Source organism: Coregonus lavaretus (assembly GCF_964263955.1).
Source record: "Coregonus lavaretus genome assembly, chromosome: 37".
Taxonomy (NCBI): Eukaryota; Metazoa; Chordata; class Actinopteri; order Salmoniformes; family Salmonidae; genus Coregonus; species Coregonus lavaretus.
In genome coordinates, this window is record NC_140024.1 from 24,445,237 (window position 1) to 24,464,120 (window position 18,884).

The 18,884-nt window shown below is 44.4% G+C and overlaps 1 protein-coding gene across 1 annotated transcript in view; it reads right to left on the bottom strand.

The window, feature by feature from the left end:
* The window catches only part of LOC311111121 (transient receptor potential cation channel subfamily M member 7-like), a 72,529-nt gene that overhangs the window by 35,405 nt on the left and 18,240 nt on the right, over positions 1–18,884 (bottom strand). Inside the window, exons 3-16 of the mRNA XM_084153807.1 lie at positions 15,744–15,782; positions 15,157–15,367; positions 13,771–13,984; positions 13,224–13,348; positions 12,738–12,909; positions 9,657–9,831; positions 9,415–9,538; positions 8,751–8,823; positions 2,791–2,891; positions 2,221–2,355; positions 1,956–2,009; positions 1,680–1,820; positions 1,334–1,468; positions 15–292 (exon numbers count right to left, since the gene is read on the bottom strand). Coding sequence (XP_084009933.1) covers positions 15–292; positions 1,334–1,468; positions 1,680–1,820; positions 1,956–2,009; positions 2,221–2,355; positions 2,791–2,891; positions 8,751–8,823; positions 9,415–9,538; positions 9,657–9,831; positions 12,738–12,909; positions 13,224–13,348; positions 13,771–13,984; positions 15,157–15,367; positions 15,744–15,782 — 1,977 coding nt within the window. The remainder of the gene's footprint in view (positions 1–14; positions 293–1,333; positions 1,469–1,679; positions 1,821–1,955; positions 2,010–2,220; positions 2,356–2,790; positions 2,892–8,750; positions 8,824–9,414; positions 9,539–9,656; positions 9,832–12,737; positions 12,910–13,223; positions 13,349–13,770; positions 13,985–15,156; positions 15,368–15,743; positions 15,783–18,884) is intronic.

The following is an 18,884-nucleotide window of genomic DNA, read 5'->3' on the forward strand; positions in this document are numbered from 1 at the left end:
TGTGTCATACATACTTTGAGTAGTCCTTGAGTTCCTCAGAGGTGTCGTCGACCACGTCACTCTTCTTGGCCTCATAGCCCATGGAGCGACAGAGTTTACAGGCCACCAGGGCCTTGGCCATGCTTTCCTCCCCATGCTTCCAGAAGAACAGAGACATCTTCTGCCTATTCATCAGGACGGCCCACATCAGCAGTTCGTTGAACGGGTACGGGAACCTGCGCGTCTCCGGGTCGTCGATGTCAACTATCTCCTCCTTGGCTTTTTTCTTGGACTGGTCTGTCGCCGACTCCAACTAAGAGGGAGAGGGGTGGGTGTCGAGAGGGGGAGTTTAATGTAATCTGATGGCTCAGTTCTGTGGCGTGGGTTTGTATGACTGATCGTGTGTATGTGTGTACCTTGGATTTGTATTGATTTGATTGATTGATTTAATTCATGCTCGCAGTCAACAAGAGTAATGCAGAATGCACAGTTACATTTAGACAATACTTCAAAAACACAAAATACTACATTAAATTAAAAAGGTCCTATCTTACAAGAAATTACAGTTTAAAAAGTCACATTTTGTTATTAAAAAGTCTGATTAGAAATGTTCAGCCTATTTGTCCTTGCGTTGATGCTGGACAGTTGGTTCTGGTTGCGGAGTACTCTGCCAGTAATCTCCCATTCTCTGTGGTAGGAGATCCTGTAGACGGTGGTCAGGTTGGTGCATGTCAACGACCAATCTTACTGCTGCTTGCTCTCTCCATGACTGTAGTGGTGGAAGGGTCAGTGGGATGTCTCGGTTTTTTGTTATTATCTTGCTTGCCCTTTTCTGTAACCTGTCCAGTGCATCTTGCTGCTTCTTTGTGCAGCCCACCAGCAACACACTGGCATACTCCAGGCATGGTCGGATTACAGTGGTGTAGATCTCCACAAGGTCATCAGTGGACAGGCCGTTCCTTGCCATCACACAAGTCACAGTCATGAAATAGAGACGCTTTGAAGCGTTTTTCATTGGTCAATGTGTTGGTCCCTACTCCCCACTGAGTTAGTTGTCCAAGTGGAAGCCATGGTATTTTGTGCTTGTTACAACTGGAACAGCCTGTCAACCCAGGATTAGTGGAGCTGGTTGGGGAGGATTTTTGGAATAGCAAATTCTTAGTTAAAAATACTATTTTTTTTACATTAAGAAGCATGTTGATACCTGCCACCCATTCCTTCAGTTACTTCACCTTCTCTTCCATTGAGGTGTAATTTTTAATGCTTGCTAGCCTTATAGCACGGTACAGCTCAAAGTCATCGGCGTAGCCAGTGTGTTCTCAAACGACTCTCCGTGTTGTGTGTGTGTGTGTACCTTGGGTTTGTATGGCTGTGCAGTCTTGATGAAGTGGTTGTGCCTGGTCTTTTCCTTCTTGTCGGCCTGGATACTGAACGACTCTTGGCTCTTCCTCAGGTGGGACCCAGGCCCCGCAGAGTGGCGACCTGACCTCTGGAGAGAGAGGAGGGAGTGAGGGAGGGAGCGAGACCGAGAGAAAGAGATAGAGAAAAGTTTACCTTCACCATTACTCTAAGTGAATCAATCAGTGAAACCGGAAGATCAAAATAACCTGTGTGAAAAATTAGTTTATCCCTTGACCCTGAAGCGACCTCACCTTTTAACCTGTAATCTTCAACCCTTAACACTAACCGTTAACCCTTACCCTGCTGTTGCCGTGGAGATTGTTGTAGATGATCCTGAAGCGTTTCCTGGTGTAGTTGCACCTGTAAGTCCCGCCCATCAGGAACTCTATCACCAGGCCAATGTCAATTAACGTCATCTTGTAGTTAGGGGGGAGATTACCCTGGAAAGAATCATAATAAGAGTCATAGTGAGCCATACTAATCTAATCAACAACACCATCATCATCAATTACTATTGTTCAATTTAATAAAAACTTTATTGACAATCAATGGTTGACAGGAAGTCAAAGGTGTACCTGTTTGACATCCCTTACAAGGTTGAAGAGCGTTGGATTGGTAGGGGACTGTTTCTGGAACAGAAAAGACACAGATAAAAACACGATGCCCAGCAGGACCATGGACAAACAGACCATTTAGAAATGATTTTGACAGAATACAAATCAAACGTTAGATTCGAGAGGTTGCACGTGTGATGAGAACAGTAATGGTACCAGCATAGAGCCCTGTGGAGCATCATTATGTGTATGTGTGTGAAATTGGTGAGCTGTGTATGTGTGTTACCGTGTTGTATAGCTCCTCCAGTCGTGTGATGGTAAGGAACCTGTGCATGCTGACTCCATTCTCAATCAGGAGCTTTACAAACTCCACACGGTCCATCACTAAGGCATCCAGCATGGCCTGCTCCAACGAACCCACCTGCGCCCGCACACACACACACACACACACACACACACACACACACACACACCTCAACAAGGATCCAACATTGACTGCACTAACAAGTGACTGGACGTTTGTATATCCTGAATAAATATACCAGACCAGTTCAGATTAGTCCAAATAAACAGTCTACTTGCAGCCTTCCTGTAGCCTGTCCCTTGGGTCATATAGGACCACTGACTCTGGAGTGGCTAGCTTAGGAGATATTTGGGGTTTAAATTAAAGGTTTTCATTTAGGCTGATACTGGTGAACAGCACATTCATAATAGATGCAGTCTTGACAGACAGACAACTAGCCAGCCAGCCAGCCAGAGACAGAGACACGAGAGAGACAGCCAGCCAGCCAGCCAGCCAGCTAGCCAGCCACACAGACAGAGAGAGCCAGCCAGCCAGCCACACAGACAGACGTACCAGTAGCTGTTGTCCATAGACGAACACATGGTTCTTGGCGATGTCCACCCGGTCCCAGGCCAGAGTCAGAACCAGCTGGTCAAACGCAGACTCATTGGTGCCTGGAGGAGTAGAACACGAATCAAATGTTATTGGTCACAACAATGCAAAGTTAAAAAGTAAGACAAATATTTGCTAAATAAAAAAGGAAATAGTAACACAATAAAAACAATAATGAGGCTATATAGAAGGAGTACCAGTACCGAGTCAATGTGCTGGGTACGAGGTAGTTGAGGTAATTGATGTAATACAGTATGTACATGTGGGTAAGGGTAAAAGTGACTAGGCAATCAGGATATATAATAAACAGAGTAGCAGCAGCGTAAGCACACACACATGCACAGCATACAAACAACACACACGCAAAACACAAACATTACCATTAATGCAGTGTTTCCTGTTGACTTAGCAGCAGGATTAAGATAACAGGGCTAGGGGGAGGACGGACTACAGAAACAACCATACAGAATAATACAGATTCAATCCCATACTAACCACTCCGGTTTACACAGGACCATATCCTAACATCCAACACTAATCGTCCATATAAATCCATGCATGATGTCAGAGTTACACACCAATTTGAAGTTAGGATTCTACTGCATGAAAGCTAGACAATCCCCAAGTTGCTCACTGTGCCCTCAGTGGGCTCCTGATAAGTTCTTTCATATGATTTGGGAGTGCCCAGGCGCTTTACATTTCTCAAGTTGTGTTTCATCCTGTCTTTCTGACATAATGGGTAGAAATGTACCATGTTCCCCATCTATTTTATTGTTAAATGAAGACACTACTTTAGACCTATTTGGCTGGTTTGACAGCAGACCAAAGAATGATAGTATCACGTTGGCAGGCTCCTCATTCTTTAAGCAGACAGCAGTGGCTGCTATCATTCATGGACATTAAAAACATGGAAATATATGTAGGACTCATGCATGGGGCGAGAAAAATAAACATATTTGCTCTTTCATCAAATGTATGACTCTGTAAAAAGACTGCTATTGTGAACCACTAATCTAACTTTGGGTTGGGGAAGTCCTGTGGATGGGAAGGGAACTTGTTTGGTCTTGTCACTTGATTCTCTGTCTATGTGTACCTGTTTAGTGTACCTTATTAAAAAAAAATATATATAGTGCATACTAATACACAGTCAAATACAACTACCATGGAGAGAGAATTTCCTACAGGATTTAAAGTTCAAGTTGTATTTTCAGGATGTAAGTCCTGATGTGGGAGGAGGTACATTTCCATATTTACAAACATGTCTCTGTAACCTTACGGTTCATCTGATATGTTTATGGAGGAAATCTTAAAGTAACTGTCCAGTGAAAATCTCACTTTTAATGGCTCATAATCTGTTAACGCAAACCCAAATAATGTTGTTGACTTGTCCTATACTCATATTTGTGGCCAAAGCATAAATTACAGGAAAAAAACACTTCAAAAACCCCACCTCAAAGTTGTATCTCAAACAGACCGTTTCAAAAATGCTTGCCATTTCCTCAGAGGAGACGTCTCATATTTCCTCATAGAGGAGACATCTCATATTTCCTCATAGAGGAGACGTCTCATTATCACGAGGTGGCTGATTGGCTGATCAGCCATTTACACCCACACCATTCTGTTGTTGCAGTAAGCCCACACCATTCTGTTGTTGCAGTAAGCCCACACCATTCTGTTGTTGCAGTAAGCCCACACCATTCTGTTGTTGCAGTAAGCCCACACCATTCTGTTGTTGCAGTAAGCCCACACCATTCTGTTGTTGCAGTAAGCCCACACCATTCTGTTGTTGCAGTAAGCCCACACCATTCTGTTGTTGCAGTAAGCCCACACCATTCAAACACAGACAAGCTGCTTTTTAACATACATACTTAATTACCATTTTTGGAAGTAAAACTATTTCACTCATGTTGTAATTCATTATAGGTCATATTTCATAGAAATCTGGAAATACTGGACAGCTATTTTAAAGGTATTTCTATATGCTTGTGTATGTATCATTTAGGGTCTAATGAGCTATTGGAGGCCTCCTATTGAGGATGTGTTACTGGTTGACCAGGACTAATACTGGTTTGACAGGCTTGTATTTTCCTGCTGGCTAGGGATCTATTATGTTCAGTCAGAATGTCCTGAACTCTAGACTGACTGGACTGGTTCCTCTACATTTTAGTCATTTAGCAGATGCTCTTATCCAGAGTGACTTACAGTTAGTTAGTGCATACATTTTCATACTGGCCCCACGTGGGAAACGAACCCACAACCCTGGCGTTGCAAGCGCCATGCTCTACCAACTGAGCTACAGGGGACCTATACTACGGGATCAAAGACGATCTACATAGCTGGTAGAAACGCTGGGCAGGGCGGACCAGGAACACATTCCTACCTTTGTCTGATCTACTTATTTCATTTTTTATTTATTTATTTCACCTTTATTTAACCAGGTAAGCCAGTTGAGAACAAGTTCTCATTTACAACTGCGACCTGTCCAAGATAAAGCAAAGCAGTGCGATAAAAACAACACCACAGAGTTACATATGGGGTAAACACAACGTACAGTCAATAACACAATAGAAAGTCTATATACAGTGTGTGCAAATGTAGCAAGTTATGGAGGTAAGGCAATAAATAGGCTATAGTGCAAAATAATTACAATTTAGTATTAACACTGGAATGATAGATGTGCAGAAGATGGTGTGCAAATAGAGATACTGGGGTCCAAATGAGCAAAATAAATAACAATATGGGGATGAGGTGGTTGGGTGGGCTAATTACAGATGGGCTGTGAACAGGTGCAGTGATCGGTAAGCTGCTCTGACAACTGATGCTTAAAGTTAGTGAGGGAGATAAGAGTCTCCAGCTTCAGAGATTTTTGCAGTTCCAGTCATTGGCAGCAGAGAACTGGAAGGAATGGCGGCCAAAGGAGGTGTTGGCTTTGGGGATGACCAGTGAGATATACCTGCTGGTGCGCAGACTACGGGTGGGTGTTGCTATGGTGACCAATGAGCTAAGATAAGGCGGGGATTTGCCTAGCAGTGATTTATAGATGACCTGGAGCCAGTGGGTTTGGCGACGAATATGTAGTGAGGGCCAGCCAACGAGAGCGTACAGGTCACAATGGTGGGTAGTATATGGGGCTTTGGTGACAAAGCGGATGGCACTGTGATAGACTACATCCAATTTGCTGAGTAGAGTGTTGGAGGCTATTTTTTAAATGACATCGCCAAAGTCAAGGATCAGTAGGATAATCAGGGCATGTTTGGCAGCATTAGTGAAGGAGGCTTTGTTGCGAAATAGGATGCCGATTCTAGATTTAACTTTGGATTGGAGATGCTCAATGTGAGTCTGGAAGGAGAGTTTACGGTCTAACCAGACACCAAGGTATTTGTAGTTGTCCACATATTCTAAGTCAGACCCGCCGAGAGTAGTGATTCTAGTCGGGCGGGCGGGTGCAAGCAGCGTTCGATTGAAGAGCATGCATTTAGTTTTACTAGCATTTAAGAGAAGTTGGAGGCTACAGAAGGAGTGCTGTATGGCATTGAAGCTCGTTTGGAGGTTTGTTAACACAGTGTCCAATGAAGGGCCAGATGTATACAAAATGGTGTCGTGTGCGTAGAGGTGGATCTGAGAGTCACCAGCAGCAAGAGCGACATCATTGATATACAAAGAGAATAGAGTCGGCCCGAGAATTGAACCCTGTGGCACCCCCATAGAGACTGCCAGAGGTCCAGACAACAGGCACTCCGATTTGACACATTGAACTCTATCTGAGAAGTAGTTGGTGAACCAGGTGAGGCAGTCATTTGAGAAACCAAGGCTATTTAGTCTACCAATAAGAATGCGGTGATTGACGGAGTCGAAAGCCTTGGCAAGGTCAATGAAGAGGGCTGCACAGTACTGTCTTTTATCGATCGCGGTTATAATATCGTTTAGGACCTTGAGCGTGGCTGAGGTGCACCCAAGACCAGCTCAGAAACCAGATTGCATGGCGGAGAAGGTACGGTGGGATTCGAAATGGTCGGTGATCTGTTTGTTAACTTGGGTGAAGGAGAAGCAGGGGGGGCATGGGCAAGTTGCAGTGGAGGGTGCAGAGCTGGTGATCGGGGTAGGAGTAGCCAGGTGGAAAGCAGCCAGCCGTAGCAAAATGCTTGTTGAAATTTTCGATTATCGTATATTTATTGGTAGTATAATATAATATGCTATTTAGCAGACGCTTTTATCCAAAGCGACTTACAGTCATGTGTGCATACATTTTTACGTATGGGTGGTCCCGGGGATCGAACCCACTACCCTGGCATTACAAGCGCCATGCTCTACCAATTGAGCTACAGAGGACAGTGTTTCCTAGCCTCAGTGCAGTGGGCAGCTGGGAGGAGGTGCTCTTATTCTCCATGGACTTTACAGTGTCCCAAAACGTTTTGGAGTTAGTGCTACAGGATGCAAATTTCTGTTTGAAAAAGCTAGCCTTTGCTTTCCTAACTGATTGTGTATATTGGTTCCTGACTTCCCTGAAAAGTTGCATATCGCGGGGGCTGTTCAATGCTAATGCAGTACACCACAGGATGTTTTTGTGCTGGTCAAGGGCAGTCAAGTCTGGGGTGAACCAGGGGCTATATCTGTTCTTAGTTCTGAATTTTTTGAATGGGGCATGCTTATTTAAGATGGAGAGGAAAGCACTTTTAAAGAACAACCAGGCATCCTCTACTGACGGAATGAGGTCAATATCCATCCAGGATACCCGGGCCAGGTCAATTAGAAAGGCCTGCTCGTTTAAGTGTTTTAGGGAGCGTTTGACAGTGATGAGGGGTGGTCGTTTGACCGCGGACCCGTTACGGACGCAGGCAATAAGGCAGTGATCGCTGAGATCCTGGTTTTAGAGGGTAAATTAGTCAGGATGATATCTATGAGGGTGCCCATGTTAACGGATTTAGGATTGTACCTGGTAGGTTCCTTGATCATTTGTATGAGATTGAGGGCATCTAGTTTAGTTTGTAGGACGGCCGGGGTGTTAAGCATATCCCAGTTTAGGTCACCAAGCAATACGAACTCTGAGGATAGATGGGGGGCAATCAATTCACATATGGTGTCCAGGGCACAGCTGGGGGCTGAGGGGGGTCTGTAGCAAGCGGCAACAGTGAGAGACTTATTTCTGGAAAGGTGGATTTTTAGAAGTAGAAGCTCAAACTGTTTGGACACAGACCTGGATAGTATGATAGAGCTGTGCAGGCTATCTCTACAGTAGATTGCAACTCCACCCCCTTTGGCAGTTCTATCTAGATGGAAGACCACTAACAGATAGGCAAACATGCACACACAACTACTGACTACACCAGGACAGACACATTCATGTTTTAGCAAAACAGGTGAGTACCTATCCTTTCAGAGCTCTCTCTTGCCCTCTGTCTTAGAGCCAGAATGGATAGAATAGAACGGAGAAAAGTGAGAAGAGGAAAGCTTTATGTGTTGTGAGAATGGGGCCTCAGAGTACCTAGCAATAAGCCCCTCTGAGACCCACAGGGAAACCCCAAAAGAGATCAAGAGAGAGAGCGAGAGAGAGCGCAGGACCAGAGAGAGAGAGAGAGAAGGACGAGAAAGAGGACGAGAGAGAGAGAGAGAGAGAGAGAGCATGACGAGAGAGAGATTTAGACAGGGAGGGAAGAGAGTGATGACTTCTCAAAACATCTCTATAGTATCAGTTTCAAAATGAAAACATACAAATGAAAACTTTTGCTACACAACCCACTGTCTCGCCCTTCTCTTTTTGTTATTATTATGGTCTTTTCATTTGCCTTCTCCCTTTCTCTAGGAGGTCAGAGGTCAGAGAGGAGTCATGGGCACAGATCTTCTGTCAGTCAAACAGCAGGACACTGCGATGGAGTTACCCATCACACACACGCTTCAAACACACACACGCTTCGCACACACACCTTTCAGTAATGCCCTCAGTATGGCCACATCGATATCCTGGTGGTCCTCAGAGCCAATATGAAACACAGTGATCTGTCATTCAGAGGGAAGACAGAAAGAGAGAGAAAACAGGCAGTCATTCATCGTAAGTAATGCATTACATTCTGGTATTTAGGAAAAATGATAAGCGTTATTCTTTTAATCCGTATCTTTATATTGATCATGATCAGACTATGAACAGAGGACACAGTATGCATTGTAGGATTCAGCATTCTCTTAAAATTAATTAAGTATTTGTATTTATTAAGGATCCCCATTAGCCGTTGCCAAGGCAGCAGCTACTCTTCCTGGGGTCCAGCAACATTAAGACAGTTATATGCCATTTGAAATATTATACCATAACACCATATATACCATAATATATATCATAACACTTCACCCAATACATTTAGTGTGCTCCCTCAGGCCACTACTCCACTATCACATATTTACAATACAACATCCATGTGTACGTGTGTGTAGAGTGGGTCTTATCATGTGTCTGTGCGTGTGTCTCTTCACAGTCTCCGCTGTTCCATAAGGTGTATTTTTATTAGTTTTTTTAATCTGATTCTACTGCTTGCATCAGTTACCTGATGTGGAATAGAGTTCCATGTATTAACTGTGAGTTAACTGTGTGTTTACCAGTTCTTTGCTCTTCATACATTCCACAAGGGTCTGGAAGAGGTGGATCGCATCGCTGTGGCTGAAGTTGAACGTCTTTTTGATCGTAGCGATGATTTCCGTATCCACACCATCAGGTAGACCCCTGAAGGGTTAAAGGAAGTTATGTTACCATCCATCCTCTAAGTAACGGTCCTAGCACAGAACCTTGTGGAAGCCCATTATATGTGGGTCAATGGGTTGGAGGAATGTGTGTGTCTCACCCCCCTTCCTCAGTCTGTTTGTGGACGTAGGCCAGTATGTCAGCAGCGCGGCCAGTCCCCTCACAGACCACCACAGGGACAGGGGGAGTCTCCTGAAGGTACTCCAACACCGTCAGAATTACGTTGGGACCCCCTTCAAATATCAACGCTACCACAGGAACACCCTGACCAATTCCTGGGAGGGAGGGAGGGAGGGAGGGAGGGAGAGATTGAGAGAGACAGAGAGATACAGAGAGATCGAGACAGAGAGAGACAGAGACAGAGAGAGAGAGAGAGTCAGAAGATCACTAAATATGCTGTAGAAGAACATTGGAAACGTCTCAAATATCAACATTGTATGTTCATCTACTGTAGATCCTGTATTCTATCGGTCTCTGTTTGTGATGACAACAGGAAAGCAGTAAATGGTTAATTGAGAGAGACATGTCACAGGTCTTAAACCACCATTATAAGAGGGTGTTTCAGCAGGTCATCGGACTGCCACACCATAATAACAGAGGCTTTCTACACTGGGTGTACATACTGTATGGGTGTCTGCCTAGGATATTATAATAATAGGGTATCTAAGGTTACTGTGATAATAGCCGGTCTCTGGTAAACTACTTCTGTCACACACTGGCACTTAGAACCACCACACAGAGACAGAACAGGCCAGGGGAGATACAGCAACTACGGTAGGAGACACTTACTGATATACATTTTTTGCTCATCTTTATCAAGGGTGCCAATCATTTTGGACCGGATCGTAATTCTTAGACATTGCCTTCAGGTGTCAAAGTACTCTCAACACACAGCCACAGAAGATGCCTGTGGCGAAAATAATAATAATAAAACGTTACGTTTAGATCCTGGATGCTAATTGGTTGATAGTCGTTAGTTATTTACAATAATCCACGGGTAATGCCTGTTAACAGTGCTATTTGAATTATCACCGTGCATTCACTGTCCCACAGCCCAGCCAGGCAATTCCAAAACGTTATCTCTACTGGACAAAGCATCTAGACATTATTTCCCCCATGTTTCTAGCCTAGCATTTGGTTTGTAACAGTGGGGGTTTGTCTAAACCTTGCAGTCTGCCTCTCCGATCTCTGCAACAATGTTGGAATGCAACCTTCAGCGTGCAAAATGAGAATGAACGTGTTCGGACGAGACAGACAGCTTCTCTGAGCCAGGCGAATTCATGCAGGCCTAGTCCTGGCCGTTCTTCCACCCTAGGCGAGAAAAACTAGAATAGTGTAGCCTACAGTGACGGGCCGCAATGCAATTTTATGACTGCCCATCCGTGTCCTACCGTTTGCATTGGCTTTATTAGCCTAGACCTGATTCCCGACCAAGGCTTAAGACTCATCATGTCGTCTATTTAAGATCTGCATGAGAGATACCCAAGTTCATCAGGAGTTATGAGCCTATTTTCAGTGAGAATCAATGTGTTTACACAGCGGTTATGAGCCTATTTTCAGTGAGAATCAATGTGTTTACACAGCGGTTATGAGCCTATTTTCAGTGAGAATCAATGTGTTTACACAGCGGTAAATGCAGATGTGTTTTCTTCTTCGCTATGATCAGCTCGTAAAAAATTGACAAATAGGCCTACAATTGAAATCATTGATTCATGACAATTTAGCCCACGGCGTGAAACTCCCGCAGCAGACGGGAGTAGCCTAATTTAATTCCATATTGTCCATTATATTTTGACCTGTCCTGGTTTTAGGATATGGAAGTTCATTTTTATTTAATAGGGGTATGTGGTCGGAGACACGTGCCAAAAGTGTCTGTCTCATAACATTGTCATAAATATGGTCTCCAGTCTGTAGGCTACAGAAAAACCACATAGGTTACTAGTCTCCTATAGACTACATTATTTATGATAGGTGACTTGAGTGTTGGTGAAGCAACGCAGCGCTGCTGATCTTCAACAGCACTCTGGAGAGGCATGCTGGGCATGGACAAGATAAATATTTTGCGCCCCTGGCTTTGCCAAAGTGGGCACTGCTTATCATGGGTTGGCATCAGCACTCACCTAAATAGCCCATATGCCATTGGGCGAGATACGTTTAGCTCGGAAAATGCCGCCGTTGTCAGCCACCTAATTCTGCCTAATAGGCGGGGCGGGCCCTGTTCATGCATCAGCATTATTATTATGGAAATATCCAAAGAAATGGCAATAAACAAAGGTGAAACAAACAGAAATTGAGCTAGTTTGCTGTCATTCCAGCTGCTTGATGGGATTGTGTTAGCTTTAGTTGCTTAGCTAGCAAAGGGAAAATAGCTAGCCGGCATAGTAACCCTTAGCAATTAGAACTGGCGACCAGTCCGCTTGGCTAGCTAATGTGCCAATAAAACAAACAACCAGTGCTTTTGGCAAGCAACCTCAGAAATAGAACTCACAACTGGGGTTTGACCAGACTATATTGTTGGGTGGAAGGATGAAATCAAATGAATTTACTGTTAAAATGAAAACATGTTGTTAATCTTTTTTTAAAAATATGTTAGTAATCGTTTTATAAAAGCAATAAGGCACTCCAACCTGTGGATTATCATGAATAACGCACTCAAGTATTGTTTACCGGCACTCCGCTTCCCGTTGTGCGTAAGAACAGCCCAAAATGGTGTGTTATTCACGATAATCCACGATTCTCATGCCTTATTGCTAAAGTATCCTCTGCAGGTCAATGCATTGCAGTGCTAGCTGTGCCACTAGAGATCCTGGTTCGAATCCAGGCTCTGTCGTAGCCGGCCGCGACCGGGAGACCCATGGGGCGGCGCACAATTGGCCCAGCGTCGTCCAGGGTAGGGGAGGGAATGGCCGGCAGGGATGTAGCTCAGTTGGTAGAGCATGGCGTTTGCAACGCCAGGGTTGTGGGTTCGTTTCCCACGGGGGGCCAGTATGAAAAATAAATAAATCATGTATGCACTCACTAACTGTAAGTCGCTCTGGATAAGAGCGTCTGCTAAATGACTAAAATGTAAATGTAATGTATTTATTGTGTGTGTGTGTGTGTGTGTGTGTGTGTGTGTGTGTGTGTGTGTGTGTGTGTGTGTGTGTGTGTGTGTGTGTGTGTGTGTGTGTGTGTCGCTTACGTGCGTGTATCCTCTGCAGTTTGATGTGTTTTTCCAGCTGGCGGCGTAGTTCGACCTCTGCTCCATACTTCCCCACGGTCCCATCATCCACCAGCAGGAAGTGGGAGTGGAGGTTGTTCAACACGTTTAGCTTGGACAGGGGGTTCAGCAATGTCTGGTAGGGGGCTACAACCTGGGACACACACACACACTATTCTGACTGGACAGCAGATATTTTTGACCACTTGAAAAATAAATACTGGGTATGTAAGTATTGTGATGTGCTTGTTTGTGTGTGGGGTTTTTGGGTTTTACTATCCTTGTGGGGACCAGAAGTCCTCACAAGGATAGTCAAACAAGGAAAACGACATTTCGCCGATCCCCACAAGGAAAAAGGCTATTTTAGGGTTAGGAGTTAGGTTTAGGGGTTAAGGTTAGTGAAAATAGGATTTTAATCAATTGTTTGGTCCCCACAAGGATAGTAAAACAAACTTGTGTGTTCCTTACGTCTCTCCCGATGAGGTCATTGCGGTTCTCAATGACGCCCCAGGGAGCGACTCCAATTGTACAGATCTTCCTTGACGATCTAGAACAGTGTTCCTTCAGTGCATCACCCACATGTTTGGCAACACCTGGAGGTCAGGGGTTCAAATACAACCAATCAACAACAAGCAATGTATCCAAACAGACTAGTTACAAGTGTAGTTGTCTGGATAGCCAGTTTGCTGCAGTGGAGTGTCACTATCAGGACCAGTCAGAGTAAACACCAGCCTGGTTAATTAACCCACTACAGTAAGTAATCAGTTAAACACTGTCATTAAGTAATGAGTCAAACATGATCATTAGGTCTCCATAATGAGTTAAACACAGTCTTTAGGTCCCAGTAGTACTCTGCTAAGACAGAACACCCGACTTGTGTGCCTTTTGCTTAATAAGAACAATAACTGTAATAGCAGTGTGTGTGTGTGTGTGTCAGTGTGTGAGAGAGTTTGCGCAAATCTGTGTGCACGTGTGTGCTAGTGTATGTGCGTTTTTCTATGCAAATGTGTGTCACCTGTGTTAACCCCTCCCGTCAGTATCCACGCCCCAGTGGTGACAGCAGCTTTGATCAGGCCCTTCCCCACCACCTGTTTGATACGGGGGTGCAGGTCAAAGTTCTGGATGCCTCCGTGGACAGAGATGAGGATCTTAGGAAGCTCCATCTGCCACTCATTCAGCATCAGCCTCAGGATGCTCTCTGGCCTGCTGTCATGGGACAGACGCACATACTGGGGACAGGAGAGGAGTGGAGAGGAGAGGAGTGGAGAGGAGAGGAGAGGAGAGGAGAGGAGAGGAGAGAGGGGAGCCGAAAGGAGAAATTGGAGGGTTAGAACTTCTCATGTACAAACAAAATGTTGTAGTCCTTTCAAAAGACGCCCAGCTTTAATTTTAAGTTTGAACTCTGAGCACAACATTATTATTAATGATGTTGCAATGTCAATACTTGGGTCTTTGAGGGCTGATTTCCCGAACCTACATGGACATGCTTGATACAGATTCTCCATTAAATGTGTTAATCTGGGCCATGGAAAGCGGAATGTACAGTACAGTAAAGGATATCCTCAGTCTCACAGCCACCCAACCCCTTCACTTGCTCCAAGGCATAATAAACCTGTAGTTTTAAGAGGGGGATTTCCTCGTATTATAGTCACTGCTGTTTCTAAAATATTAGATTAAATGGCGTTATGTGATTATATTCACCTCCTTCATCTAGAATAACCACAACAATAAACACTTAGTTTAGTCTGAACAGGATGTAGGTCCCCTGTAGCTCAGTTGGTAGAGCATTGCGCTTGCAACGCCAGGGTTGTGGGTTCGTTTCCCACGGGGGGCCATTATGAAAAATGTATGCACTCACTAACTGTAAGTCGCTCTGGATAAGAGCGTCTGCTAAATTACTAAAATGTAAAAAATAAAATGTAAAATGTAGTTGACTCATCAGAAACATTACCTATGTTTATACAAAGGCCTAAGTAAGTAAGTTAGTCTGAGGTAAAAGTGTTTTCCTAGGTGGTATAGTTGTCTACGTCCCAAATGGCACCCTTTTACCTACATAGTGCACTACTTTTGACCAGAGCCCAATAGGCTATGGTCAAAAGTAGGGCACTATATAGGGAATAGGATGCCATTTGGGATGAACCCACTGGCTATCGAGGAAGGCTAGACAGGCTAGGCTGCTCAGCTCAGGGCACTGAAGAGTTTCCAGAATGCTAAGCCAGGCCAGGTCAAAGGATGTCTTATACTGTATACATTTGGGGTGATGGCCATAGACACAATGTGACTTAGACACTGTTTTGGCTTGTTGGGTTAAGCGCTTAGGGAGTGTCAGTCTCTGTGAGTGTGTGTGTGTGTGTGTGTGTGTGTGTGTGCGCTTGAGTGTGTAAGCTTCTCTCCACCCTACCTTGGCTCTGTAAGAGTGCGACCCTCCCTGGAAGTTAACGATGCCGTAAGCGTCTGTAGGGCTCTCCTCTGTGTGTTTGTCCACAGCCCACTCCTCCAACTCCGGCTGCACCCCACCCTCTGCCCCCCCACCCAAGTTCACGTCCGAGTACTTCATGGCCAGGCTGGCTGTAAACCCAGCATGCTGCCGTACCAGCCGACCACAGCAGCATCTAGAGGAAGGGGGGTGGGGGGGGACAGAGAGCTAAATATTATTTTACACACACACACGTCATAGCCCCATAGGAATCATCAGCTTTCCCCCTCTACACTTCCATAAAGAGAGATATACACACAGAGCAGTCTAGGTCCTGCTCTCCCATACACCCTCTCTCAGTCACCTCAGAGGGATGATGTGTTCCTCATGACACACAAAGCCTGGAAGGTAATGGTTTCTTGACAGGACCGGGGTGTAGTACAGTACTATATACAGTGGAGTACTATATACAGTACTATACAGTGAAGTATTATATACAGTACTATACAGTGGGGGCACTATGGACTGAGCTCATGTCTGTCTGGGAGATCCGAATAGGGCCAAAGACTCACCTCACCAACTGCTGGCAGATCTGACATCCTGGAAGGCATCTGAAACAACATCAAACACATCTTCACATTAGAGTATGAAGTAAAATATAAGTATTATACATACATTATATACATAAGTACTTGATACACTACATGAACAAAAGTATGTGGACACCTGCTCGTCGAACATCTCATTCCAAAATCATGAGCATTAATATGCCGTTATAACAGCCTCCACTCTTCTGGGAAGGCTTTCCACTAGATGTTGGAACATTGCTGCGCGGACTTGCTTCCATTCAGCCACAAGAGCATTAGTGAGGTCGGGCATTGATGTTGAGCGATTAGGCCTGGCTCGCAGTCTGCGTTTCAATTCATCCCAAAAGGTGTTTGATGGGGTTGAGATCAGGGCTCGGTGCAGGCCAGTCAAGTTCTTCCACACCGATCTCGACAAACCATTTCTGTATGGACCTCGCTTTGTGCCACAAAGTTGGAAGCACAGAATCGTCTAGAATGTCATTGTATGTTGTAGCATTAAGATTTCCCTTCACTGGAACTAAGGGGCCTACCCGAACCATGAAAAACAGCCCCAGACCATTATTCTTCCTCCACCAAACTTTACAGTTGGCACTATGCATTGGGGCAGGTAGCGTTCTCCTGGCATCCGCCAAACCCAGCTTTGTCTGTGGGACTGCTAGATGGTGAAGCGTGATTCATCACTCCAGAGAACGCGTTTCCACTGCTCCAGAGTCCAATGGCGGCGAGCTTTACACCACTCCTGCCGACGCTTGGCATTGCGCATGGTGATCTTAGGCTTGTGTGCGGCTGCTCGGCCATGGAAACCAATTTAATTAAGTTCCCGACGAACAGTTCTTGTGCTGACGTTGCTTCCAGAGGCAGTTTGCAACTCAGTAGTGAGTGTTGCAACTGAGGACAGATTATTTTTACGTGGTACGCACTTCAGCACTCGGTGGTCCTGTTCTGTGAGCTTGTGTGGCCTACACACTTCGCGGCTGAGCCGTTGTTGCTCCTAGATGTTTCCACTTCACAATAACAGCACTTACAGTTGACTGGGGCAGCTCTAGCAGAAAAATTTGATGAACTGACTTGTTGGAAAGGTGGCATCATATGACGGTGCCATGTTGAAAGTCACTGAGCTCTTCAATAAGGCCATTCTACTGACAGTGTTTGTCTATGGAGATTGCATGGCGGTGTGCTCGATTTTATACATCCGTCAGCAACGGGTGTGGCTGAAATAGCTGAATTCACTAATTTGAAGGGGTGTCCACATACTTTTGTATATATAGTGCAGCTGTAACCTGGCCTTATAAAATAAGAGAGATGAACTCAGACAACCGTTTGTATCTAGTCCCGTTTGAAGACACATTCATCATGTACCCGTTGTTAGCCCATCTCTGGGTTGTACTTCAACAGGAAGCAGCAGTGTTGTTAGTATGATCAATAAGTAAACCAGCTAGCATTGATTGAGTACCACTCACACCGATATATAACTGACTCCTCTGGTTTATACAGAAAGCTGATATTGGATATGATCTCCACCGAGTTAGGTAAATTTGCTTTTAGTTTTTTTGCGCCTCATGTGGAATGATCTCCAAAAGTGCCTAAAGTTGGTGCCTCTTTGGGCAATTTAGGTAAATGTTAGAGGGCCTTTTTACTGAAGAATGTGTTTGTTTCATATGTTTGTGTTTTGCTTTTCGTGTTTTGTGTAATGGATGTGTATTGAGAAATGTTATCCAGCAAATAATTTATGTAAAGATACACTGAGATAAATTACTGAGTAACGGTGTGAGTTGGAGGAAACTGTAAAGATTAGTTACTCTTTCGTTGGAAACAAAAACAACAGAAAGAGAGAGAGAGATGGCTAACCCACCACAGACTGAAGAACATTCCATTAGACTGTAGAACAGTGGTTCCCAACCTTTTTTTAACCGTGGCACACCTTGATGGGATATAACATTAACGTCAGACCTCAAATTGACCTGTTCATTTATTTAGTGGTAATGACCTCCATCTCATCTGATCCATACTGCAAACCATTTATTTTCTGTGAAAACCTTTTTTTATAGATTAGATAGGGTTTATTTGAAATATTTTCATAGTTTTGATAGTTCCTTACTCATGATGGTTAATTTTTGAGTGCACCCGTTTAAGAGCGTCTCGCAACCTGCGCCAGAAAGAAGAAACTATAGCTCAGGTAAAATAGGTTTGAATGGTTTTGGCTACAGTTGAGCAGTTTTCTGCATTGTAAAAGGTGGAACCACAGACACAAAGCCATGCTCCATATGGTTCTATGGCAAAGGCTGTGGTATAGCTAAGTCCAGAGCCATATATTAAGAAATAAATGACTGACTAAGCCTAATCAAACTTGCCTGTGCTAATGGTTTTCACAGACGAAGTAAAATGATACAAATGACTTTGCTTGTGATTGCACGCCCCTCAAATAATACAAATGTAACAGCCTGAGCCCACTGGACTGATGTAACCATGTGCCGTTTAGTGTATGATCTGACCGCCACTAGTGCTCCCATGTGCATTCCACTGGTCACTTTTCACTAAGTGTTCAATAAATAAATAAATCAAGATTAGGAAAAGTTGTGGCACACCTGAGAGTTCCTCAAGGAACACCAGGTTGGGAACCACTACTTTTAGAGAGTGTGGGGATGGAATCTGTGTCACTGTGGGTAACCTGGCAACGATTGATGTCATATTGGGAAAAATAGCCAGCGTGAAATCCTCTGTTAGTACTTCACAATAAAATACATGTTTTGAAGAGAGCTGACTTGTTTGAGTGTCTAGCTGTCCAGTAGATGTGGTGAACTGAATGACTGTAGCCTACCACACACTTACACACAGACACACACTAGCACCCTTTTCCCACTGTCTCGAACCCAAACCGTACTGTGCTGGATTTTATATTTTCTTTTCAGATTGTCTTTCCCAACACAGTTGCAGCATTGTAACCAGGCCAGCACGGTTCAGTAGTGTGAAAAGTGCACAAATGGGACCTCTGTAGAATTCTAGCACTGCAATGTCACATTCCAACAAGTTCAAGTTGGAAATACTACTAAGCTGCACGAGACCTTCAAGTTCAAACAAGGCTTAAACTTCATACCACACAGACACACACACACACACATAACCTAG